Raw genomic sequence first — 27,920 nt, 5'->3', positions numbered from 1 at the left:
GGACTTAAAAGGGAACTCAGTTAACTTACCATTTGGACAGAAGATCACCTACCCGTTGGTCTACTGTGTGTACCATCTTTGATATTAGTTGCTGCTGTGGGGTTGCGGCTGCCTACTGCGACAGCGGGCCGCTGTGACAGCAAATCCCATGATGCTTTGAATGGAGAGCTCTCCGCATTTGGCAGGAAGCATTGCAGGATATATCCGCCTCTTCTGAGGCCTTTCTTTCCTTCTCATACACTTCGCAGACACTTTTTCTCTTACAACCCTCGGCCATTTCATATCACCAGAATGATTGACAATTAGGAGGACCATTTATTTAGATGATCCATCCAGAAATGATTGTCCTCTATAGCTTTAACATTTAGACTATTCTAAACATGCCTGCGACTTTAACTATTGGCTTCACTCTCACGAGATAAAAGGTGAAAAGGCAGACTAAAAATAGAATTCCACTTGACATGTTTTTCCATAACTGCATTTTTTGTTTGTCAAAATAGGGAATTATAGAAAATAGTGAGATGCAGTCTCACTCCCAACTTGTCAAAAATTGATGCCTGGTCAAGCCCCATCTGATTTGCCAGGGGGATGACAGGTTGTAGCAGGAACTTTCTAAAAAAATTTTATGAACTGCAAACTGAAAAGTTAACATTAACCCATCCCTCACACTCACCCTCAAGCTGAACTAAAAAAAGTTTACATGATACAATACGCTCCTAGAGCTACTAGCAGTAAATTTTAAGGCACAAATATTCATTGCTTGTCACATGTGTGTGATGTGATACAATGTCTGCAACCTGCCTGGGTGTCTCCATCAAATCAGTATATGACACACCGGAGTCTTTGACCAAGTGTCAATATTTGATGAGCTGGGAGTGAGAATGTATTAAATGGTAACAGCAGAGATACCAAAACTTGTAGAGGATGTTTTGATATTAATTTTATTCCCAAACTATGCAGTTTATGTATCATTTTGTTCTTAAAATTATAATACTAATATACTGTTCATTTCTTTTAACCGTACAGTTGATCCTCAAAATTATGAAATCTCTAATTTGCAAAGTTTCATGTTTGTTAATCCAAAACAAGCTCTTTAGAAATAAAACACATCACTCTGTTAGCTATTCCACTGCAACAGGATTTAAAATATATTTCATTTTGGAAAAAAGGCAGTGATTTTCCTGCATGATTAAGAAAATGGTCTAAGTCACCTTGTTGACATGTACATACAAAGGGGTACATCAGACTGGCATGACACATCTATGTACTTTTCTCTGCAATCATTAAAAAAAGTGTAACCCTTAAAAATTGTTTTCTTCTACTTAATTTTATGCTGAAATAAATACTGATTTATACACATCTTGTAAGATTTGAATGCAATTTAAACCTTTACAAGGTTCTACGCTGTTTTTGTATGTGTAGGACTAACCTAAACCTGAATTCCTCTCTACACAGCAAGAACTGCACATGTCTACTGCATCATGTCATGATGTGTTCAAGAGGCACAGGGAAATTGTTATCTAGCCCTAAGACTTTTGTGTCAGCACCTGATGTTTCATACTGTATCTTTGAAAAAAAAAGAAGCAAGAAATAGCGGTGCTTGTTTTCTGTGTGTCTCTCCTTGACTAGATCCTTTTGAAGCTTTCATCATTTTCTCAATCCGACACGAGATAAGACGAATAGACCTTCACAAGCGAGACTACAGTCTGCTGGTGCCGGGCCTGAGGAATACAATTGCTTTAGACTTCCACTTTAACCGTAGCCTGCTTTACTGGACAGATGTGGTGGAAGATAAGATCTACAGAGGAAGGCTGTCTGAGACTGGAGGTATACATGCAGCACTGGAGCACATGCCAACACACACGTGCACATAGAAATGTGTTATATGCTTGAAGGCAGCAGTGCTTTGAGGTATTAAATTTTGAAGTGCAGGTTTTGATATATTATTTTCTTGGAAGAAATATATCAAATCACTGCAACGGAAATTCAAAACAACGTGAGAGATGTTTAATTTGAAATGTTCTACACATACAAGGAGATGCTTTTTGCTCATTTACTTATTTTTTGGCCCTTTTTTGTCACACTTACAGGTCTCAGATTATTAAGCAAATTCTAAACATAAGATGAGTAAATAAAAAAGGAGTTTTTTTACCCCCAAAATTTTCAATAATTTAATTCTGTTTGAGCAACAGCTTCCATTAAGCGTTTTAAGATTTTCATAATTCATCTTTAGGAATTTAATACAACCTTTTATTACGTTTACTTAGTTTAATTCTAGGAGTTTAGACCATGAACGGCCTTTTTAAGGACACTGTACAGCATACCTGTCCAATTTTAATCCATACTTCCACCAGGCTACCACAAAGCCTTTATTAATTAATTTTCTTTATCCTTTCAGATGTGATGCCTGTGTGGCATGGTGTAGAAAGAATGTGAAGAAAACAAGGGAGATAATTGTATATTTCAAAAGAAACAGGAGCAAGTTGTATGTTTTTATTACCTTGGGGGAACAGGTGGAGGGGTATAAATAATTTGGTGTTCTGGACAACAGACTTGACTGCAGTTGCAGCTATGAAGCCGTGTATCAGAGGGGACAGGGCAGACTGTACTTTTTGAGGACACTTCTGGTCCTACAGTATTTGCAGCAAAATGCTGCATGTTTTCTATGTCTTTTTTTTCCCGCCATCATCTGTAGGGATAGTCCATTCAGAGCAAATTACTTAAAAAAGCTTAGCAAGCTAATAGAGAAGGCTTGTTCAGTTCAGGAAACTCCTCCTCTGTGTATGATTTTACAACTAGTTTTTTAAAGGACATTACGGAAGGTTGTAAGCGTCCTCTTTAGAAGACTGTTAAACAACAACAGAATGGCTTCAGTCAAAACTTATTCAGCTCTTCAAATTCAATTCAGTTGAATTAAATTAAACTTTATTGAAATGATTAATGCATTACAGACCTTACAGGTCTTTTATTTTATTTATTACTCAGAAATGAGTTTTCAACATGAGTTTTCAACAAGACCTGATACTCCTTGGACAACAGCTCCATGTTTTCTCAACTTGTTGATAAAGATTCCCACTATTTGCTTTTTTTTACTGTTTTTTTTATTTTATTCTTGACTCCAAAAATGTTAGAAAACGCTAAATAGGCCTTTCCAAACTGAAAAAAATAGTTCTCATCATCATGTACTGTTTTGGCAATGTTGACAAACAGCTTTAGTTGTCAATTACATTAAAGTCAAGGGAACAGCTCCTTTATTTTTAGATTGATTTTCTGTCCTTTAAATTTTACATTTCGACATTATTTATTTTCGTATTTATTCTGGTTATTGTTATGTAGTAAAAAAAAAAGAAGAAAAAAAACTTTTCTTAAAAATCTTAGCTCAAGAAAAGGACGCTCTCAGTATTTTTCTTTATCACTGTTAAGAAGACTGAAAAACCTTATTGGACTGAAATTCTTCTTTTGATGTACTTTTTCTATTCTTCCAAAAGAGCTTGAATCTGATCATATTTTTATGTTTTGGTCCCTCTGTTGAGTGATATTCTGAATCGTTAATTAGCCTCCTAGATGTCTATCCCACTCATTAAAGAGAAAGTGGTAAAGTGCCGGGTATATTTTCCCCTTTTGCCACTTTAACCTGCAGCATCCTGTATTATATCAATTTACTAAAACTAACCACCGTACAGTTAAGTTATTGTTTTGTCAATATCTTTTAAGGAGTGTCAGGTATTGAGGTGGTTGTTCAGCATGGGCTGGCCACCCCTGAGGGTCTGGCTGTGGACTGGATTACTGGGAAACTCTACTGGATTGACAGCAATTTGGACCAAATCGAGGTGGCCAAACTGAATGGACAAATGCGCACCACACTGATCGCAGGAGGAATGGAGCATCCGCGAGCCATTGCTCTCGATCCAGGACAGGGGTAAGGTTTTATTTTAAGTGTCTATATATATATATATATATATATATATATATATATATATATATTCTTATTGTGTCTAAAAGCAAGAAATGTATTATCATTGTATTATCATTGTTGTCAGCAGGCTATATGCTAAATGAAACTGACTACATGTAATATCACTTTTCCATAATGTTCCACTTTGAATAATTGTACCCTTTAATCATGGTAAGTATATGCTCTAAAAAACATGGTATGCTACAGGAAAACAATTTTTGTTTTGGAATTAGGTCAGAGAAGGAAACAGGATGCCAGTCCAGCATTTAAACTATTTTTTTTCTTATCAATTATGTTTTAAAAACAAGTTTAAAAGCACATTTTGAAAGGCATGCTGTAAATACTCCAGTTTTAAAAATCTATATCCTTTAGAAATATTTATATTCTGTGACATTCCATCAACAAATTTTAATATATTTGATCAACTTTATATGATAAATCTAAACAGGGGGCATATCTGTGAAGTAGAGAGTAGGCAATACATTTTATTTTCATGCATTTATATTCATAGTTCCTGGATCAATACGTCTAGGAATCCCTTTTAATGGAATTCCAGTTACACATTCTCAATATAACATATGCCCGGACTTTGACAGAGCCATTCTCACATATGTCAATGTTTTTATAGTAATAATTATTTACTACTGTAGCTTGGCTGTATGTTTAGGGTAGTTGTCCTCTGGGAAGGAGAATTTCTGCCTTTTCTTATTCCTATTTTCTCTATATATAGCTTTCTTCATCCTTCCATGAACTCAAATCCACCTCCATATCCGTGTTGAGTAAAAGCAACTTAAATGGATTATATTGTAACACACATGTATTAAAATTCAATTCAATTTATTTATATAGCACCAATTCATAACACCTCATCTCAAGGCACAATTCAACCAGATCATACAGTCAAATTGATTCAAAGTTTTTATCTAAAGAAATTGATTGCATTGACTCATGGACTCGATGGCAAATCCTCACACCAAGCATGCTTGTAGGGACAGTGGAGAGGAAAAACTCAGTTTTAAGAGGAAGAAACGTCCAGCAGAACCAGCCAAGGTTGAGGCTGACTGGGGTTCAATTAGACAGAAGCAGACATATAGAAAGAAGCAAAGATACAAAAGGCAACTTTCAACTAGCTTCACAGACGTCCCCATCCAGGAAACACACAGCCAGGCAGACAAGCTGCAAGCCAGCTCCCATGTCAGAGGGACATGCATAGTGGGAGAATAAACATAGAACGAAGCAGAATGATGAAAAAGGGGTCCCTATGTCATCCAGCAGTCTAAGACTATAGCGGCATAACTATAGAGATAGCTCAGGATAACTTGAGCCACACTAACTATAAGCTTTGAGGAATTGCATTTTGGGATTTGGTCTTTGTATTCAGACCAAGACATCCCGGTATTTGGCCTTAGGTTGATGCTGTCGCCACCACTTCTGCTGCAGATGAAAATTATTATGGATTCTTCCTTTTCTATAAAGGACAGATTTGTTTAGTGAGTGAGCAATATTTTTTTTGTAAACAGATTCTACCACATTAGGATCTCTGCCGGATACTTCATTGCCTTCCAGAATAAGGCTCTTCTAATCCTTACCTGTACTTTTGATGGATGGCTACTTGAAGTGAAACTACCTTTCTTTCAACCTTCACACAACTGTATTTCTGAACAGCATAGTGCACTCCGTGATCTTCTTGATGACAAAGATAATACTGTATATCACTCAAAGGTAGATTTTATTTACTCATTTGATAACTTGTAAATAAATTATTTGCAGTGGAGTTTATTTTGGGACATCAGAGCACCTGAACTATAGAACCTTGTGCTTTTTTATTGTCTGCATCATTGTCATTTCACTTTGAAACTGCCTGTTAGTTTTCTCATATAAACAAAATGTAACTAAATGACTAAATTCCCCCATTAACAAAATAACTTAAAATATTTGTATTTATCCGTATACTTCATATGGGAATGCTTACTTCCAGTCATGTTGGGCAAAATGTGTCAATATCTCCCTCCGCCAACACCTGGGTCTAAAACCTTTACCAACTGATTCACTGCCAGTACTAAAGTCTCCTTTGGAATATCACTAATATCTATTTTGCATGTTGTCCATCAGCACCAACAGCTTTATTAGGAATATGTTTTTTTACAAGAAATTAATTTTCTCTTTCCTTCTTTGGTTTTCCTTTTACCTAAAAAAAAATAGACTTTAAAGATTTGGGGTTGTTCAAGAAAGGGAAAGAAAATGAATGTGCGTGCTGCTGCAGTAAGCTGATGTCACCTTCTTACAGCTATTTTCTGACCTGGACACATACCATCACCGTTATCAGTGCACTGTGGCTCCCTGAGCTGGTTATATGATCTGGGGAAAAGAGCTGAATAAGAGTATAACCTTCCATTAAAGTCTAATGTTTAGGGTTTAGGGTTTAGTGTGTTTTCAAAGCAAAAAAAAGGAAAGTTGTTGCTTTAAGGCCTTATTTTGCATGTATAATAGTGCTTAAAGGTGGACTCTATCATTTTAATTTATTTTTTTCTGATAAGGGATTTTACTCTTCTCTCTCCCTGTGTTAAACAGGTTAACTCTTATTCCACATATCAAACTGTATCTGGATGATGTCATCTCTCATATCTTGGCTTATAAATTGTATAGATAAAAATTTGTTGTTTAATTCATAAAACTTCCTTTTTTATTTACATTTGAAAATGGCTTCCTACTTTCTATGTTAGCCCTTCTTTATCTTTTTTGAGTCTATTTTCTTTAAGTGGGTTGCTTTGCCTTCTTGAATCAATCTCACATCTGGTATATTATATTGATAGGAATATCATTATTGTCTTTCTTGACATCTTTCCGTGTATGGTGTTTAATCAACAATTACACATCTTCTTTAATGTTTGACTTTAACTCTGGGTGTCCTACTACTTTTGTGTCAAACGCATAAGAGTTAATAGTTTTTAGGACACCGTTAAACAGATCTTTTACATTCTTTCTGTCGTTAAAAGAGATTAAAGTATGTTCTATTATCAGCAACATATTAAAGATAAGCATTTAAAGAACTTAATTGCCTTTTGAAAATGTAATGTTTTGAAAGCTTTAATAAAAACCTTAACTGCTGTTAAAATTTTAGCAATATTTCTTATTAGATATCTACCTCAGCTTTTTTTTTTTTCTATAACACACCCATGGTTGAATACTTTGGCAAAACCCACCCATCTCAGAAATCAATCTAACACTTTTAAGGAATGAGTTATACGCTCACACACCCATCCTATTGTACTCACATTTGGAAGGATGACTAGAGTACATTTCATGACTGTAGAGAGTAGGATTAATGGGTGCTTTTTTTGCTTAAAGGCGCGTTTCCATTACAGGGCAATAATTCTAATCTTATTACTTGAATCCACTCAAAGAAGTGGGTAATTGATCACTAGGGCCTTCGAATGAATAAGGGTATTGATCTGGACAAAGATATTTCTTCCTAACACGGTTTTGTTGTCGTCAGTATGTGATTTAAATCTGGGCAACCGTTTTCTTGTTCATTTGGAATGACTTAGTAGACAGTGAATGGACCAAAGCAGTATTATCCTATAAGAAGACCAAGTACGCTGTCAATAATTTTGAAGTTTCTGAGTGAAGCCAAGGACATAAATGCATGAGATCAGCGTGAGAGCACGACATTTAAGGTGCTTGCATGAGATGTGGCAACACTACTATGCTACAATGCTGCTATGATAAATAAACTAATTCCTTTTTTCTTCAAAATAAAAGAAAATATTTTGCCTTTAAACCCTTTTTGAGTAAAAAATTATGGGTTGGAGGCAAGATTAGTCGCATTTTAGACAGATGACAAGGAGTAAACGTTGAGTTTAACAGAAAACCAAATTACACATGTTCTGCTGAAACATAATTACTTAACCTGTTGGTATCCCAGTTGTTGTATAATTATATACCTTCTGCTCAGGGTTATATGTTGCTAATGCTCATCTGATGTGAATTAGATTAGTTTTTAAGTCTGTATCTGTAGTAACAGTCTTCAGTAAACTAATCCATTGCTCATGCTGACTGTTTTTATGCAGCAATATTTGCTGAATGAATAGGTCTTCGTTAGAGTCATCTTTCTTTGAATATGACTTGTTGATAATTGAATTTGAAACAATTTTTGAATGGTTTTACTCAGGATGCAGGTGATGAAGCCCTAGATAGTCGACAAACAAATGGTGTCAGTGGTTGATAAAGTCTGTTTCCAATACATAACATTTTTTTAGTCTGTAATTGACATCCCTATTAACGATTTGTATATTTAGAAAAAAAAAAATGGTAAAAAAAAAAAAAAACATGAATTACTGGATTATTTTACACAACCAATCTGAGCTTGAAAAGGCTAATACTTAGTGGTCATATTAGTGATGCATATTTTTTAGGTACTACTAAGCTGGGAAAAGTCACCTTTAAACAGATGGTCTCCCATCTGCAGGCTTGTCATAGATTACAGTTTTTCTGCAACACTGACTGCTCTCCGGCAGTTCTCAGAGCTATTGTCTCTATTGTTATGCAATACAGATCCAATACTATATAATACTTTCATAGTTATAATGTGTTTTCCAGTTTTATTTCACAAAGACATGCTCAGGAATGGATTATTTAATTCGCTCCCTGTTGAAAAGGGGTCAATGCTAATTGCCACTTCTTGTTTCTGTTTCAAGAATTCTCTTCTGGACTGACTGGGACGCTACATTTCCAAGAATTGAGGCTGCTTCCATGAGTGGAGGAGGCAGACACATTGTGTTTAAAGATATGGAGATTGGAGCCTGGCCTAACGGACTAACATTGGATCATTTAGAAAAAAGGATTGTTTGGACAGATGCACGGTGAGTAATTTGAAATTGTTTGCAAAAACGATAGTCATTTAATACATGCTTGCCATTAAATACTGCCTTAGTTTCAACAGACTCCAAAGAAAATTTTAAGTTCTTTTGCTCCTAGTGGACATTAAATTATTTAAGACATGCAATATTTAGAGAGCTGAAAAAAAATGCCACTCTGTTTAAAGTGGCTCTTGAACAATTTAGCAGTTCCATCAGTACACTGGACAGCTTTACTTTGATCTCCTTTCATCTTATCTTTTAAGAACAGTAAATCATACATTTAAACCTTGACTTGATGTTGGTCTTTCTTTAACAGCTCAGATGCCATTTTCTCTGCACTCTACGATGGCACTGGGGTTATTGAAATCCTCAAGGGCCATGAATACCTGTCCCATCCCTTTGCTGTGTCTCTCTTTGGTGGAAATGTCTACTGGACAGACTGGAGGACAAACACATTAGCCAGAGCCAATAAGTGGACAGGTCAAAACGTCACTGTCATCCAGAAGACTAGTGCTCAACCTTTTGACTTGCAGATCTTCCATCCCAGCCGGCAACCACAGGGTGAGCACTCTTTGCTATGAAATCATTTTGATGTAGGGTATTTTTTAAAAGTGAAATTCAGTCTCATGCAGGGCTCATAATGCAATTACAAAATAAAGCTCTATATAATTAGTTTTCACTTTTGCCTCTGCCTTAATTAGAGCCGTCAGTCAACCAGCATGCATCTGACTGAAAAAATGGTATTCATGCAGAGAACAAACCACTTTATCCTAATGCTACCTGTGAATATATGTTTGTTAACTTTCAAATCATGTAATTGGCTCATGCTACAACATTAAATTCTGGGGGATTTGTTTATGTTTTTTCATAAACTGAAAGTCAAAAAGACAGCTGGTTAGCACTAAAACATATATACGCCAATATAGTTGCATGCCTGAATGAAAATCTGTGTATTTTAAGGTGAACTGTACATTTTTAGCAGTTTTACTGCTTAGCTGTTATGGCCAGGGCTATAATAGATGGGTTCTAATCAATCCTTACATTTTTCTGTACGTTGACTGTTACCTGCATTGACATTTTTCAACTACAGTCATCATGCATGAAGTACCAAAGTGAGGAGTGATACCTAAATCGATTGTAAAAAATGCCATTCAGTCTGTGAAACATAATCAAAAGATAAACAGGTATGCAAAAACCTAAAAAACCAAGCATTGTCACTATAACCAACCTCCATCCATCCACCCATTTCCTTACACACTTAATCCCAAGTGGGGACACAAGGGGTGCTGGTGCCTATCTCCAGCTGTCTACGGGCGAGAGGCGGGGTACACCCTGGACAGGTCGCCATTCCATCGCAGCCATAACCAACAATGAAAATCAAAACATATGCTGCTTTAAAAAAAAACAGCAATGACTTAAACTAAGAGCATCCTTTGGTTTGTGCTGTTATGAGTTGTTGATTTGCAATAAAGGGAAGAAAGATTTATGAGAGCCAGTAAGCTAAAAGTGCTAGCAATATTAATGCACATTGTAAAATTAAGGAGATTTAAAACAAAACAGTGAAACCGCAACTTTTGCAACTACAGTACACAATGCTACAAGGCTCATTGTTTCGTGAATCAACCACTACGAATCAAATGAAAGAACAAAAGCTTTGACACAGGGACTAAACCCTAGGGCCTGATCTTTGGAGGGTGTGGTAGCATTAAAACACATGTAAACTTGTTTGCGTATGCAAAGCTGATCTTCAAAGAAGGTACAGAGCAATTTGCATGTGCAATTCAGCTGACAATGCATGCAAGCATATTTTTGCTTACTGTATGTGCCTTCAGAAAAAGGCAGATCATACTCCAAAGCTTTCAAGAGGACTCTTTCTTTTATGTTTTACTTCATAAATCTATGGTTTTCACCAAATAGACTCAATGACCTTTGTGAATTAAAACATGTCTACATTTCATTTAAGAGCCACAATACTCTATACCTTTTTTTTTTTTTTTTGCTTTTATAGCAGTATTGTAATTGATGTTGGCGTTTTTCTTCCTTTTTTGTTGTGTGCTAGTGAACACTGCTAACCTCTCAACCTCTCAAAAATGTGCCTAGGGTATGATCTATCACTGAAATTGTCATGTGATCCACTAGCCTAACGTAGTCCTACTCAAGTCTAGTCAGAATATGAGTCTGATACTGCTCCATAGAGCTGTGATTATGGGGCGTGTTTCGAACGAACCAGGAAAAAAAATGCCTCTGCACTCAATTGGATAGACCTACAACCAATAAGAGCAACGGAGTGCGTGACGTATGTTAAGCGACGCATAGTTGTTGTCAACAAAAATCAAAGCGTGCAGTTGCACGCCTAGAATAACAAGATGAGCCTTGATCGCATTTCTTTGTTCCTCTTTTAAAATTAATTTGCTGATATCTTCTAGAACAGACCTAATAGCAGAATCTACACACCTCAACTCTCCAGCGTCAGCCATTGTTGTTGTCACCCAAGCGCGCTTTGGTGATGTGGTAGATTACGTTACTGGTGATCATCTGTCCATCATTGTATAAAGCCCGCCCTGACAATTTGATTGGCCCGCCAGATATTGTGCGAGCATACTCGCGCTACTATTGAGCAATGCCAGACCGAACTTCCCGACCTCAAACGTTGTGGGCGGGACTAAGTTCGGAATGGCACCCAGGCTAGGGATCCATAGCACCACTTTATGACAGTCTGAGCTCCACTAAAATATGACTTAAGCTAAAGGTTTTTCAAAACAGATATAACCCTTAGCTGATCAGACATATTTTTGGTTCTTGGATGTTGGATATAATCTAGAGGGGTGAATGTGGTCTTGTCTTGATGGATATCTACATGATTTTGCAACCTGCTGGTCCAAACTGGGAGGGTGTTTTATATTACACTGCAGAGTTGTCACTGACCTTCATGGAAGCTAAACCTTGAAGGTGCAAATTAAGCTTCCCCCGGTAACTAAAAATTACCCAGTGTTCCTTGAAATATCATATTCAGATTCTTGTCTGACAATTTCTAATTCTGTAATTTCTCCATTTTTTAAATTTTTGTCACTTTATGTTGACTTTTTTATTCTTCTTTGCTCTTCAGCCTCTAACCCGTGTGAAGAGAATGATGGACGTGGTCCCTGCTCACATCTGTGTCTAATCAATTACAACCGTACCACGTCTTGCACCTGTCCACACCTCATGAAGCTTTCAGCCAACAAACAGTCCTGCTTTGGTGAGCAGGAACGCCTTTCTCATTTTTATTTATTTTTTTTTGCATTCATTATATGTTGTCCAAGTAAAATGTAGGTGGTTGCTTTTAGTATGACTTCCTTCCCTATTTTTGTTTAACATTGACAGACTGCTAATGCAGCTTCACCTGCAGCTCACATTTTGATTGTTTCATTATCTCAACAGCCCTGAAAAGGTTCCTCCTGTATGTACGCCGCTCAGAAATCCGTGGTGTTGACATTGACAATCCTTACATGAATGTAATGACGGCACTGACAGTGCCAGACATCGACGATGTCACAGTGGTAGACTTTGATGCTCAGGAGGAAAGAATCTATTGGGCCGACATCAAAAGTCAAACCATCAAACGGGTGTTCATCAATGGTACCCAGCTGGAGACCATAATTTCTTCAGGTGGGGGCAGACAGTCTTCCAGGCAGTCTGTTAAAATATCTCTGTGGAAAGTGAATGGAAAACCAAATGGAAAGTAATACTCCCTAAAAGCCTAGTTTTAATATGCAATATAGTTTGTTTAGTTGAAGTAGTCTATGTATTTTTTAATACAAACTAATTGTATTGTTCTTTTGCCTGCTTTTCCCAGTCAAGTTGAAAATAAGATTACTATAGTAGATTCTCTGACTGCTTTCTTGTGATTCTCCTTTCTTAGACATAGCAAACTGTCGTGGTCTGGCTTTAGACTGGCTTTCTAAGAACTTGTATTGGCTCAGCTTGGAAAATGACGAGTCACAAATCAATGTAGCTCGCTTTGATGGGTCCCTAAAGACGTCCATCATCCATGGCATTGACAAGCCAAGGTGCCTCGTACTGCACCCTGCCAAAGGGTAAGTAGATTAGAGTAGTCTGTGCATCTCAAGAGTGCATCACTTTCAGTGTGTAGTATAAGGAAGTGTTGACTTGTGCAAAAGGAACATCAAAGTCCTGTAGAAAAAGAGAAGAAGAACAACAGAAATCCTCCAGACTTATTGGCATTCCTGGTAATGGTGAATCAAAAGAGTTTTTTTCCTTCTCACTTTATCGTGCATTGTTACAGTAGCAGCCTGGCGTGGATAAAAAAAACCCAACAACAGCAAAAATAAAACAAAACTAAGCACATTTTGTAGTGGAGCAAAAAAAATCCTCATAAGGATTTTTTTTTAATTCTCTTTAGCTCATGCCACCTTTGCTCAATCAGATCTTTTGTCTCCTTTGTGCAAATTATGGGTTAATTTAGCATTATGGTTTTGGATAATTATCCTGCTTAATGAACCTATCAGAATCCATGCGCATTTTCTATTTCTGTTTTAATCTCATTGAAAGAGAAAATGACCCGCATCACAAATACTCCATCAAGCAGTTTTATATCCTTCAAAACAATTCTGCTGTTGTCTGATTGAGCCACATAGTTTTTATTTAGTCCAGAGACTTCTATATGATACCTGGTAAGTGTTATCCCCTTAAAAAAAAAAACTAATGTTTCTTTTTTATAAGTTTTCAAACTGAAACAGCATTAGAAATAAACCTTTTAAGTTTTTTAATTGCTTTGCTGCAATAAAAATAGACTTTTTCATAACCTATTTACTCTTCTTTACTACCCCTGACAGTAATTGTACAGAGGGTTAATTACTTGCTTGAAATGTTTTGAAGGATGTAAACACAGATTATTCATAACAATAAAAAGAAGGGAGATAATATACTTAAAATAACAAAACATTCCATATTGTATGTCTTATGTTTAACTGATTTATGAACACTCACCTTTTTTTTGTCTTGCAGGAAGATCTACTGGACAGATGGCAACACAATTAACATGGCCAACATGGATGGGAGTAACAGTAAAGTTATCCACCAAAATCAAAGGGATCCTGTAGGTCAGTGTAAATTTTAACCAAATTTAACCAACTCCACCTTTTTAATTTTAACTGTATTAGGATGAATACAGATGAGAAAATTAGAGGGACGTACATGATCTGTAGTCATGCAATTTTTTCCAACACCCCCAGTGCACTTGAGGTGGTTTATAAAGTGAGTTGGAATGTCAAAAATATTATAAGATGTTGTGGTGACAGTTTTCTGCAAACATCTTAGGCCTACAAAGAAAAGTGATCAAATTTCAGATTCTGTTTTCCTTTTTATGGATCTGAATTTGGAGAGATTATTTCAGGTGTATTTTATTTCAAATTTAAGTATTCAAAGTATTTGTTAACACTGTGGTACTGCACACCTATGCCTACATTAGAGGGCTAAAATCAGGGCTAGATATCCAGTTGAATTTTGGACGTTTGCAGTGATGCCCTCTGTCTCTGGTCCAGTTCATAACCATCATGGAAAGGATTTCTACTGTAGGAGCAGTGAAGGGCGTGAGAGGGCCTGGTTTGGAGATCAGCAAATTTTATTTTGGTTGTTTGTGCAAAGAGCTGTAAGGTCTCCAAGTCTGAGTCAGTGGTTCTCAACTGGAAAAGGTTGGCTTACCCTCTTGAGGTTTTAGAGGAATGCCTGCCTCAAATGTTCAAGTATCTGCTGTCCACGTCACGGGAGAATGAAGCAGGGTATAGAGCAGTAATGGAGACTGCTCAAGTCTGGTGGGGTGAAGCAAGCTGGGGTGAGGCAAAGGATTCAATTTACTGATCAATCAGTGATCCTGCTCAACCCTCTGGTCATGAAATCTGGGTCATGACCAAAAGAATAAGATTCTGGATACAAGTGGGTGAAATGAGCCTCCTTTGCAGGCTGGCCAGGCCGTCATTTAGTGATTGATAGATAGATAGATAAAGTTGGAACACACTTCTCCAAAACACTCTTGTCTGCTAGTCCAGGGGCACTGTTCCTGAGATTCATGCAGGGCTCAAGAATCATGCAAACCACCACACCCAAACTGCATCCAGAGACCTGAGATACTCAGGGCAGATAATCCCGTAATACAAAAATTTTAACTTGAGAATCAGGCAAAATACAGTTCACTTAACAGCACATATTGAGAAATACACATGCGGTGCTGCAGACTTAGGTCTCTTCATTCATACAGCAAATTAGAGAATATAGATTTATAAAAAGATTCAGGGAAGATACAATAAAAATAAAGTCATCTTAGAATATCACTCTTAATGGATTTTTTTACTTTTAGTGCCAGTGGTAAATTTTTCTTTAGCAGCTAAATTGTGTTTTTAAATAAATATGTATTTAGTAAGATGTTATTTACCGTATAACCAGAATACTTAAAAAGTTCTGATTTAATTTTTCATTTCTGTTGAAGGTGTAACATAATCCAAACTATTGTCTAGATCAGGGGTTCTCAAGTTTAGTCCTCAAGAGCTACGATCCTGTAACTTTTAGATGCATTTATTCTCTAACATACCAAATTTAAAGGCTCAATCCCCTCATTAAGCCCAGCAGAGGCATGGTAACGAGCCACTCATTTGATCCAGGTGTGTTAAAATGGGGCGCATCAAAAAGTTGAGGATAGTAGCTCTTGAGGTATTGACTTGAGCACCCCTGGTCTAGCTAATGTATAAAATCTGTAAATTTTCTTCAGGGCCAGAAATATTGGATACTGAGCTGTATATGTATGAAATACTGTACAACATAATGAAAAAAAAAATGTTTGTGCAGTTAGAATACTTATTTCAATGTTAACTTTATGCTCTGGTAACGTGCCTCCAATCCTAAAGATGACTTTTACATAAGAGTAGGCTACTGTATTTTTTCCCATGAAAGACTAAGGGGCTAATCTTCATGTAGCACAAGAAGATGCTAGCAGCAGGCACGACAGAGAACAAATGTCTGGAATTCAAACATTTTGCCATTTATTTGCCTCATTAAAGCTGCCAAACCAATTAAGAGACTGGGGTCAACTGCTGTAGAGCTGAAATAAAGAGCTAAAAAAGGCCCATTTTCAGTAGAAGCTCTTATTGCTGCGAGCCGACAAGCTAATCAGAGCTAGCATTCTTCTTCATCCTTACTCCAGGGGCTATATGTAAAGCTCCCCCTACAGGTTTGGTGGGAGACAGTTCAATAGATATCAGCAACTTATAACCCGTTGCGATTTATATATAAACGTTTCCAGTTTTTTTGAAAAATTTAGTAGGCCCAGCTTATAGTGAGATGCGCTCTATAGTCCGTAAAATATGGTATTTGTTCCTTTTTTTTCATCGCCAATTCATTAGTCTTCATTTAAACTTTTTTTATAATTGTTTTTTTCTGTAAGTCTGCTACTATAATCTAGCAAACTCTTGGACTGTTAAAACATAGTCCATGGTCAAATGGACATATGTAAATACAATGTGCTGGTCTTAAAATCTAGGAGTTCATGTAACATATAGCTCAAGGTCAAAATTTTCATTTGTCACACAGAGCAGCTTTGTCTCTGCCGCAATTCTTCATTCTCTGAGGCCTGTCAGCCGTAGAGATAGCAGGGTGCTCTGTATTTCTCTGGTTTCATTTATGATTATGGGGTAGACCTGGGGACAAGAGTAAATTAATGATGCATTGTGACTGTGAATCTGCCAGACATAAATCCAACACATGGTGCAAGACAGTGAGATGTCCGGAGGTACACAATTGAAATTGCTTTTAGCTCTAGACATTAGCAGGGTTAGTGTTTGAAAAAAAAAAAGAAAATCCATCAGCCAGCCAGGAAATGGATTGAAAAGCAGTCAGTTCTTGTTAATTTTTAATGCCAGCTGGTGTTCTTTTTTAGAGATCCCCCACAAAGATGTGTGAGAAAACAGAAACATTTGTATTGGCCATGCTCTAATCGGATATATTGGAACAACATAATGTAAACTATAGTTAATGTTGTTATGACTGCTTCTACTGTAGTGATATTTTGGAGTTCTTAATGTTTGGGCTTTTGTAGTATAAAATGATGGGTTTTGCTGAAGTTTTTATATCCATTTCAAATTGTCATACAACAGCCACAAACCTCACTGTGCGTTTAATTCAGACTTTTTGTCAAAACTAAACACAACTTAACATTTAAGAAAACTGGTTTATGATTTCTTCACTGGTTTACAAATAAAAATTTCAACAAACCTTTTGAGTAATTGTGTATTAAAGCTAGTTTAGCAAAAGTGCCTTAAACCAGATTTCTTCTGAAGTTAAATCTTGGTATGAAAACAGCTGTTCATTTGCTCGGCAACATTTGTGAGAAAAACAAACCACTCTGTATATATGACAGAAAATTGTTCAACCCATCACGTGGAAATGAATACAGGATAGCATCAATGTAAACATAGATCCAACAAAAAACATCTGTTGGCGTTGAATGAAAGACCAACAGAAAAATGTATTGTTTTTGAAGCAAATGAGTCAAGCATTTCTCAAAATCCAAGAAAAAGTTATGGAAAATTTGAATAAACCTTCCACCTTGCAAAAAAAAAAAAAAAAATTGGATTAACATTTAGTTAAAAATAAGTTGTTTAAATCCATTAAAAACTTGCTAAATAACCAATGGAACAAATCATATTTGTCGCTAATGAGACTCCTCCTCTCTAAAGGCAAATTTAAAAGTATGATCATAAGCTTGATGAGGTTACAACATAAATGAAGTTTTGAGGTGCACCTTCTTTTTTAAAAATATCTTAAAATGCCTTTTTGTGTTGAAATAATTTTAGAGGTAATGACTCACTTCTTATTAAAGCTCAATAGGCAGCCCACACTAACCTACCCCAAAGACACAGCAGGGTATTTCTTGATAAACTGGGTATATAGGTGATATTCTAGGGTGTGTGTTTGATTAAAAAACATCTTTAACTTAATTTGTGATGAACTAAAGGTATAAAAACATTTGTTTAATTGCCTTCATTGATTACTGCTGCCACCACATACAACATCTTCAAGTATTCATTTTATAATTGTCCCTTTGGTGACAATTGCTGTATCTCAGCAATTTGTAGAGCACTGACAATCCTGATTTGCTCTCTCCACCTTCCCTTCTCTCAGGTCTCTCAATAGACTTCACAGCCAACAAGCTCTACTGGATAAGCTCGGCCAACGGCACAATCAACAGGTGCAACCTGGATGGAAGTGGACTGGAAGTGCTGGAGAGTCTAAAAAGGAAGCTAGCCAAAGGCACAGCACTGGCTGTAATGGGTGAGTGGAGCTTGTCACAAGTTAATCAGATTTTCAACAGAAAAAAAATTCAGAACAGATTTAATGCTCAATCAGATAAATTGCTAGACTTTTGTATCTTAATGAGGAAAATGTGTGGGTTGTTAATTATATTTTGTTTTATTTTATTTTATCATTACAATTGCTAAATCTAATTTGTCACCTTATCCATGAATTAGAAGGAGTTTAAATTTAGCAAGTATAGAAAATGAGGCTTTAAACTGTTTCCTTTAGAGAATTTGTATCCAGTTCAAAAGGGAATGACTATGGGAAGCAGTAATATAAACATTATTTTAAGTTGAGGAGGCCTTTTTTTTAAACATAGGATTAGAGCAAAGTTCAGGCCAAAAATGCATTAAAAAAACATCTTGTGTTTTTCATCGTTCATCGTGTTTTTTTTTTTTTTTTTGTCCTAGCAATGTTTCTGGGTTTCTTTCTAAACTGTAAAAGAGGACATAATTTAATGGACCATGACTTTTAAGTGTTTATGTCATATATTAATACAGGATTTGCAAAGATTATTCTGAGATTATCTAGGCCCCTTTGAGATCCTGCAATAAACTTGATAATGTGGGTTTCCAAATCTTGCAACATAGATTCAGAAACTAAATGCCGGTGGCATTCAACTCACCGGATTCAACATTCATCTGAACAATATGTGCCAGAGGTTTGTGGGTGATTTTAGCTGAGTTCCCCTTTCTGAGGGAAAATCCCCAAAGCGCTGCGCTCTGCCTCTATATTTGTGCAGGATCTGGAGATACACTCAAAGCTTTATTACAAGCAATACTGTACTGAAAATTCTGCTGATCAACAAATTTCTCAGATTAGATAACACTGCATTTTTTAAGAAATGTCAAGGTGCCAAGCTGCTGGGTATGTCAGAAAAATTTAAGGAGATAATGCAGTGTTTGGCCTTTGTTATTAAGAGGCACAACCTAATACAGATTTATCATGGTATGATCAACCTGATACAATAGACTCTAATTTTGTGGTATCACAATATAGAAACAGTAATCTAAAATTGTGCAACATCTTCCTTTTGGGGTTTGTTCTGCAGAACTTTTTTGTTCCTCTGTTCCATGCAGATTCACATGATATAACAAGGTGATCGCTGAATATCTGATGGTGTAGCCTCTCTGTAGATAGCAGCTTACAAAATGATCTCATGAAGAATAATGTGTGACACTCCAGAGTTTTCTTACTTTTGTGTAGTTGTATGGATTTATGTAATTTAACCTGTCAGCTGTCCCAACTTTCGACTGCAAGACGTATGTGGTGCTTTCATATTTGCACCCTCATACTGCTCCAATAAGGGTATGGTCCACTTTTACAATGGTTTTAATATGGCAGCTAGACCCTTTCAAAGGGTTAAAGAAGAGCAGCTGATTTAATTTTAACGCTTTTTAAGGCGTAGGTTAAAAACAGGTTAACTTTGTGTTAGCTATATGGATAAAGGTGTGATTGAGGCAAAAATTATAGTCAAGGTGTCTATGGTATATACATTTACATATATACTAATTGTGAATAAAAATGTCCACTTTCCAGGTGGACTCTTTTGACTCCTTGTGCTAATGTTATATTGGGGATTAAATCCTTAAAAATCATCTTTCTAGATGGCTCTTGGTTCTGACATTCATGGAAAGGAGCTGCTTTGATTTTGTCTATGCCAAGTTTATCCTGTAAGAAGGGTAAAGGTGCTGATAGTAAGTTCTTTCAAGCAGCTGTATACTCATCCTTAAACTTTGAGGTTTAAGAATGTGGCCCCTTTAGTCAGGTGGTCTTTGGTTTTAGGCCTCTGTCTTATTTAGTAAACCCGGATGTAGCATCCCACAGGAGTGCAGGAAAAGTGGAAGAGGGGTGGGGTAATAGTGCTTCTATAGCAAGCTCCACAGGGGCTCCAGGATGTCCTTTTGAAACTTTTCCTCTAGCAGTGGGATCTCAACTTACACTATGAAAGCAATTTTGCATCCTTTTCAGCCAAAGTTCAAAATTCATCCAACTTTATATTCATCTCATGAATGCAGTGCAAAACCACTGGGATGGGATAGGGGTAGTGCTGGATTACTTGGTGCTCTATACAGCCAAAGAAATCTCTGTTCTCTTTAGCGCTTTCTCTGGCAACAACAAAAGGACAGAGTGCTATCATGGTTTTAAGAACATCACATTATAAATCACCTTATTGTGATAAAAATTCTTGTATCAAACACTGAGCAACTTGGAAGTGGTAGCATAATAGTTTGTAAGTCTTCAGTACTGACAGGAAGCTGGTTTTAATAGGAAGAAAATTTGAATTTAGACGACATTCTTGAAGTGAATTAAGGTAAATGATTAAGGTATAAGCTTAAACATCCATAACAGAAAACAATGTAAATATACTCCTGTTTTCCATAGGTCTGAAAGAGTTTTAAGTTTAATGCTCAGAGAATGATTTTAAAGTATGCTTCTAGTTTTTAAGGCTTTATTAAGTGGAAACATCATTGTTGAGTCTTTCACTTTTGTCTCAGCTGACTCTTCCTTTAAGTATGGTTCATATAAGACTTACTGCAACCATGGACAAAGGTAAGAGAGTTGTCCAGGGACTGATATTAAGCAGCTACTCCTCTAAGAGCCTATAAAGTTTAAACAGATAGATTGCGCTTACACAGGAAAAACATGACCTCAAAGTCAAAGGCTCATCGAAATGAACACTTACTACACGGCTGAGATAATTCAATTTTACACTCAGATGCATCTAACCAAGTGTAATTTTTGACATGGCAACAGTCTATTTGGATGCACTCCATGTTTGTAGATTTCTGACCTTCTCAGCATGTCGTACAGCATGTCTTGGCAAGCTAAATGAAATCTCATCTCATCGGGAGACGTCCCAATTCTCAAGATTTCAGCAATGTGGAAGTCATTTACACATGCAATCTGCCTGAGCTCATATCTGTCGGTCTGTCTGTCTATCCATCTATAAATAATAAAGGAGAGTTGTCAGGCTGATGCTTTGTGTTTCGCCGATGTATGCTATTAATCTTGACAGGCCCTTGCTTCCTGTGTGGAGGGTAACTGTCAGTGTGTGCAGACGGCATTAATTACAGAATAACAGCAGCGACAGAACTGAATTCTGCTGGTTTATTAGCTGGTAGCAGCCTCAAATGAAAAAAAGAAAAAACAAACAACAAAAGATCTGTTGGTTCCCTTTATAAGCATTCTTTACTGTTAAGACTTGAGTGCAAAGGACCTTCGAGACTTCATTATTGCATTTCACAAATCCGAGTGTGAATATGAGGTGACAGAGTCTAATAGCTTGGTTTTCTTACAGAAGCAGGTACAGCAAGACACCGAAATGATGTCCACGACTCTCCATCAATCATAAATAATTACCAATTTTACCTACGTTAGGGACACTAAATAGTCTTAGTACCAGCACTAGAGTGTGTTTTGATGTATTTGAGAAAACAGACAAATTTCACAGAGTGAATTTTAAAGCTCTTTTTTTTTACCTAAAGTAAACCACATTTGAAGGCTTTTGAAGTCGTGGGATTGGATAGAATGATTCTTCCAGCAATGATTGCTATTAAGCTTTCACATTTTTTAGATGCACTAAGAATTTATGCAAATTCAACTTTTTTTATAGCTGATTTTAACACCAGCATTGTTGTGAATACAGACAAGGTGTTGCAATTGCCACAAATGTAAGAAATTGTAAGACCAATTCCTCATTGCCAAAAAATTGAATGGGAGTTTAAGGGACTAGGGAGCAAAGAGTTTTCCTTTATTTAAAGCTACAGTGTGTAATTTTCAGCGACATCTAGCGGTCAGACTGCAGACCGCAGCAACATGAACATCTCCCCCCCACCGCTTCTCCCCCCCAACAGTACGGCGAGCGTTACGGGACAAAATTTCTTCCACGACGTCCGCATCACCTACCCTCTCAAGTGATGAGGTTTGTTTACATAGATAATTTTACAGATAGTATTTCATTAGTCTGAGTAGGGTATAGATTTCATGTAGACTTAAGATAATAAATATACCCGTTATTTTTTCTACATCGTTGTGACGTTTTGGTGAGCTGCTTTGCATGGTGATATAAACAGACTACTAATTGTAGTCATTAGTTTAACAGCGAGATTGTGTTCGCTGGAAGAATATATATTCCCCGTTTACAGAGTCCAAGTCATTTTGGTGGCACGGGGGTTACAACGCGAGGAAGAGGGAGAGGACGAGGGCGAGGGCAGGGAGGCCGTGCAGCTAGGGCCAGGCGAGAGAGGGGAGCCAGTGGGGTGAGAGCAGAGGAGGAAACGCTTGAAGATCTCCAAAGGAGCCGGAGAGAAGTAACCGAGGTATATATCCAGAAAATTATTTTACAGAAAATTACTGAATCATTACCTATGAAACGTCAAGGACGTTGCTGAATAAGTATACTGGAGAGGAACAGCATCATCACGCCGCAGCATGTTATTGTTTTAGACAGGTCTGAGCATCCTGTACTCCAAAAACTGCAGTGATATTAGACAATTGTGTGTGTAGGATTAATTACCTGTCCAAGAGAAAACTGGCAACTTGAGCGTCACTTTGAAAACCTTTTTCCTCCATCAGTGACTTCCATCGTGTAAATGCCGTGCCAATGTTGATCCGTGTTTTTTGTCGTTTCTTGTCACGCTTGCGTTTATTCTCGTCGTGTTTCCGCTTCTTAGATGACGGGGGTTCGGTGTCCGCCGCTTTTCGTTGTGATACAGAGTAGGAATGATCCTCCATTCGTCTGATGTTTGGCCACACAGTGCCAAACAGTTTGCAAAGTCACTCACGCCTGCCGCCTTTCTTGTTACTGATGCGCAGTATACCTGCTTCTTCTTCTTCTTTGGTTTCAGGCAGACTAAACACTTCTCAGGCATAATACTGCCATCTACTGTTCAGTACCGTCTCAGTTCATCTCTCTCAACTTGCCGTAGTTATTTTTGAGCGTCATGGGAGATCTCGCAATCGCTAGTTTGTTGCCTCTGCGCTTGCCGTAGCGCAAAGATGTCAGCCTCCATGGCTGCGAGACCCGCTCCTATGTAATTATAAATAACGAATTCTGAGGCAGCGCAAATATTATGGTTAAAAGGCTGAGCTCATAGGTGATGATAAATAACATAGTTATGTATAATATATTAAATTTCTGACTTTATATGCCTGTAATTATTACACACTGTAGCTTTAAACTAAAAGTCTTATTTATCATATATTTTATTTTAATATATTTTTCATATATTTTGATTCAATTTGAAAATATTATTGTAGAAGCATTAGCAGAATCATTCCTTAATTGTTAGGCAGTGCTAATTGGCATCATACCTACAAACAGTAATCAAGCAGCAAAAGTGAAGAACTTTTCATTTATTTTACACCGAGCCTTCCTCAGAAGTGTCTTTTTACCTTTCAGGGACCATGCATCCATGGTAGCCAGCTGCAGTCTGGGCCAGAGCTGCAATGAAGATAGTTGCCACCATTTTAATTACCACTTTGTGTTTTAGGCTCACTATACCAAAAAAGGTCTGATAGAGAAACATTACTCCATCAACTGACTGAGAAATATTGTCTACCAGCCTGCTATTAGGCCAAGCTTGAATTAAAATAAGCAGTCAAACAAGGAAAACTCTCACTGTGTACTGAGCTTTATGCAGTGCATTGCAGAAGTATTCCCACTTGCTGAACTTGTTTACATTTTACCTTAATTCATAGAACAGGACATCTTTTTCACATACTTGTAAAGGAGAAAATGGATAAAATGTAAAAGAAGACAATTAAATAATCTGTTTGTCGTTTGTCTTCAATCTCTTTTCTTCTGCTCTGTGAGGGCAATGGTGTGTTAGGGGAAAACAGGGAACATCATCAACATAAATGTATAGCACAGAGTACATTAGATGGTTCAGTGATAAAAAAAGAATATTTAAGCCTTGGTTGGTTTTTAAAAATGTTCTTAACATTGAATATATCATGCAGCACAGTTCAAACCACAATCTAAAGGTGAATAGGATAAAGCACTATTGATTTGTACATCAACCAGGAAATGGTTGTCATTCTAAACAGACCTGACATGCATCGTAAAATAAGCTGTAAGTCTGTTAAAGCTAACAGGTAATGGATTAAGTTATCCACAAAACTTCCCCTACACAGCAATCTATCTGAAATGTTCTACATATCTTTGGATGGTTTGTAGCTTAATTCTTATTTTGGTTAATTGGTAAGTATGTGTCGTCACATAAACTAGGGTGTTATTAGTGTTGTTGTGTTTCCTGTAAAGCACTTTGGTGCAGTTTTATGCCTGTTTTTAAAGTGCTATATAAATAAATTTGACATTGCGCATCAGTTTAGTCACCACTAAACTGATGCGCATTAAATTGTCATGAGTTTACTAAGAAATGTAATAAAGGTTCATTAGGCAGGTGGGTGCACTTGATCAAGGTTAATTCAGAGCCAGGTTTAGTAGGTTCCAACCAGGTTCCAAGATGGCGGCGCTGTAATGGCAGCTGCTGGTCACAGCTCCCGACAATCTGCGTGCAGTTCAGCTTTGCAGCTCTGCTGTTGGTCAAGCAGGTTCTGCAACAGCTTTTTCCCTATTGCCATAAGACTGTTGAACTGTGAAAGTCTAAACTGGCCTCTGCATCACACTTGCAACATTATTTTGTTCCACCAACGTGGCTGAACTTTTATAATCCTTTTAAAGCTGCAGTCTGTAACATTGAGAAGAGAGCAGACTTCGACTGAAAATTTGAAGAAAAACAGGTTTCACACCACTCCCCCACCCTCTCTGCTTCACTCATGCCCCACCTCCAAGCTCCACCCCTCTCACAGCATCTGCGCGGCTACCGCATGCGACCAGAAGGGGGGGGGATTCCGCGTGTGTGAGCTGTGATTGACACTCCATCAGACGCTCCTCTGGCTGTGATTAGTTGTTTTGACTCGTCCCGAATTATTCTTTCCAGATTGAAATACAGGCAGTAGGCGATACCAATTGAAGCAGTTTTTTTCACAGGTTACATATCACATCTACTGCTGTCTGGGCATAGGGACAGTTTTAGCCAATATGACAAAAAAGTGATTTTTAAAAACTTACAGACTTCAGCTTTAAATAGGACACAAACCAGTGTTATACTGCAATTTGCACCATATTTATTTTGAAATGCACTGAACCTTTCCATATTAATGCCCTTTTTCACCATTATATTTTTCTTATTGGGTTTGCTTTTCTCATATGCTGTTCACTGGGGACAGTGACCAAAATAATTTTTTCTTGTATACACTAGAAATTGCTACTAGACTTAGACACTCTGTGACTAAGTCTAGTAACAATGTATTTATGATATATAGAGTAAATATAATATGGTGGTGAATAAATTAAACTAGAAAGATACTTTAATTTTGAGCAGTGATAATGTAAGGGTTTCTCTTCTCTGAGAAGGATCCAATATTCACTCCTAATGTCGGATTCTCATCCTTCACTCTGCATACACACCTTTGTGTTTTGTCCTGCTGGTTGCAAAATAGTGTAATTACAGAACTACTGGAAACACAAGGTCAGCCCACGCGGGTCTTTAGGCCTTGTAATAATTGAATTGCCTTGAGGGCTTCCATTTGGAAGGTGTGAGTGATCCATCAGCCTTAGCTTGTCTTTGATCAAACAAGCCGTTGAAGTGGAAATTGAATATGATGTGCCACAAGCGAGCAATCACATCGAGCCAGTGGTCCCTGTGGCTTTAAATTAACACAAGGTGCAAAACTAATCTCAGCCAGCATGCCCTCTGGGGCGTAATGTTTTGTAAACTACGAGTAGACTGTCACTGTTTTTCATGTGCACTTGAATGATTGTAGGAATTGTGGCCTACATACCATTCTAAAGATGGCATTAAAACTCAAGATTTAAAGATAGCCTTAATATTCAGGCATTTAATGCAACGTTTAATCGGGATGGGGTTAAATTCACATGTGTTGATCTGGTTTGTAAATATAAAAAACATATATAATTTTCATGTAATGCCTTGTTTTTCAAGGGGGTGAGTTAGAAATCTAAAAAATTACATAAATGACAATAAATTTGATACACCTTAATACCTTTAGTAAAGAAATATCCTTCATTTTTGTTTGCTTTTAATAATAATCCTCAAGGATATTTAACCGCATTCAGCTATGTGTCAGAGATTGCTGCTTGGTTTGGTTAGATCAGAGGAAAATATAAATATATATGAAGTGTTCTTCTAAATGGTACTGCATTCAAGTCTTTTACTGAATAGTTGCAGCTTCGCTGAGTAAGTCTTCTGCTCATCCTTAGCGAGAGGTGATAGCTTCACAATACAGGGTTAGTTTTGGGTCTGATTTAACATTTGCTCTTCTTTGACATGAAGAGGTCTAAAGCCTTCTTTAAATCTTTTAAAATTAACCATCCTTAATGCCAGATGAGTAAATAAAAATGGGTCAATGCATCATTTTCTCATGCATATATTTATATCGGTTTTTCTATCTCACAGAAGCATTAATATGCTCTCCTTATAGTAGGAAGGAGGCATCTTACTCTTCAGCACTTTGAGTGTTCCTGTCAAGTCAGATTTGTCCTGAGGAAAAAGGCACGACTCACTGCTGTTGTGATTTTGGTTGGCTCGGTATGCCGGGGGTCAGGGGGCTTTTGTTGGTGTGTGGAGATTTTTTTTCAAAGGCACACTTATTAGTGTAGCTCCTGGTGGTGGAGCTGCCTAAGCCCAGAGGGCTTTGTTTTCTGTCATGCTGAGGCAGCCAGTGAGAGAGAGAGATGTTTAAACATTATGACGCATAACAACTGCAAGTACATGTATCTCAGTTGCCCTGGTGCCATAGGCATCTATCTGTGAACAATGGTTACACCTCACTGTCCTGCCCACTTACATTTATAAATAAAGCTCTTTCTGTTTAGGACCTTCAAAAAGCCGATATACAGGAAACTAAACATTAATGGGAATCTGACTGAAAGGAAATGAAAGATAACTTATCAACAGCTAGCAAATTGTCAAAACAGCCAAACAAATATTCTTTAACTTGAAATAGTTAAGACAATATATCAATTGACGTATGGTTGTCAAAGACCAGTCTTTAATTGGAATTGAAGTTCAAGTTGAAATATTAAATTAGGTACTGCTACTAGCTTTTTTTTTTTTATAAAAGGTGTATTTTGAGCATTTTAACAAAGTGATGATTCTTTCACATTTTTTCTAGGTCAGTTATTACTGATTTAATATAATGTTAGATTGAAATAATCTAAGCCATAAACAATATTTAATTTTATCAGCTCTTAATAATCTTTGACTGTCACCCTATCTTAAACACCTATGATATGTTGCATGCAGCTTCATGCATTTTCCTTCAATTTAATTCCAAATTATTGAATTAACAGTGTTTTAATAGGAGGCTGTTAACTTAAATGGTGGAGTAATGATAGCATTTTTACATTTTAGGATATTTAAATTCTGTTTTGATATAACTTGATTGGTTTTCTGTGCAGCAAAATGATAAATCCACCACTTAATGGTTTCAGCAATAGAATTTTGGTGACTACTAACTTAGCTTCCCTCTTTAGCAGCAGCTGTGTAGGTGTACAAGCAGAACAGTTAACATGGTGCAAATACAAGGGAAGCTGCAGCATTCAATACAGTTTCTGTTCCACTATGATCATCACTGTAAAATACACATAAAAAATTAAACTGGTTGTTGGTTAAAGACAGACTTTCATACTCATTGACTGTTATGATTAGAAACATATCTGTATTAAAAAC

At 37.0% G+C, this 27,920-nt stretch overlaps 1 protein-coding gene across 1 annotated transcript in view; it reads left to right on the top strand.

Annotated features, from left to right (window-relative positions):
- Window positions 1-27,920, top strand: part of lrp1bb (low density lipoprotein receptor-related protein 1Bb) — a 395,850-nt gene that overhangs the window by 229,973 nt on the left and 137,957 nt on the right. Inside the window, exons 24-32 of the mRNA XM_038275471.1 lie at window positions 1,630-1,827; window positions 3,715-3,919; window positions 8,653-8,817; window positions 9,131-9,375; window positions 11,921-12,052; window positions 12,235-12,462; window positions 12,716-12,890; window positions 13,822-13,916; window positions 17,986-18,135. Coding sequence (XP_038131399.1) covers window positions 1,630-1,827; window positions 3,715-3,919; window positions 8,653-8,817; window positions 9,131-9,375; window positions 11,921-12,052; window positions 12,235-12,462; window positions 12,716-12,890; window positions 13,822-13,916; window positions 17,986-18,135 — 1,593 coding nt within the window. The remainder of the gene's footprint in view (window positions 1-1,629; window positions 1,828-3,714; window positions 3,920-8,652; window positions 8,818-9,130; window positions 9,376-11,920; window positions 12,053-12,234; window positions 12,463-12,715; window positions 12,891-13,821; window positions 13,917-17,985; window positions 18,136-27,920) is intronic.

Source organism: Cyprinodon tularosa, unplaced genomic scaffold (genome assembly GCF_016077235.1).
Source record: "Cyprinodon tularosa strain WSP-4 unplaced genomic scaffold, ASM1607723v1 ctg96, whole genome shotgun sequence".
Lineage (NCBI taxonomy): Eukaryota > Metazoa > Chordata > Actinopteri > Cyprinodontiformes > Cyprinodontidae > Cyprinodon > Cyprinodon tularosa.
Note: the sequence above shows the minus strand (reverse complement) of the source record. Positions and strands in the feature narration are given on the sequence as shown.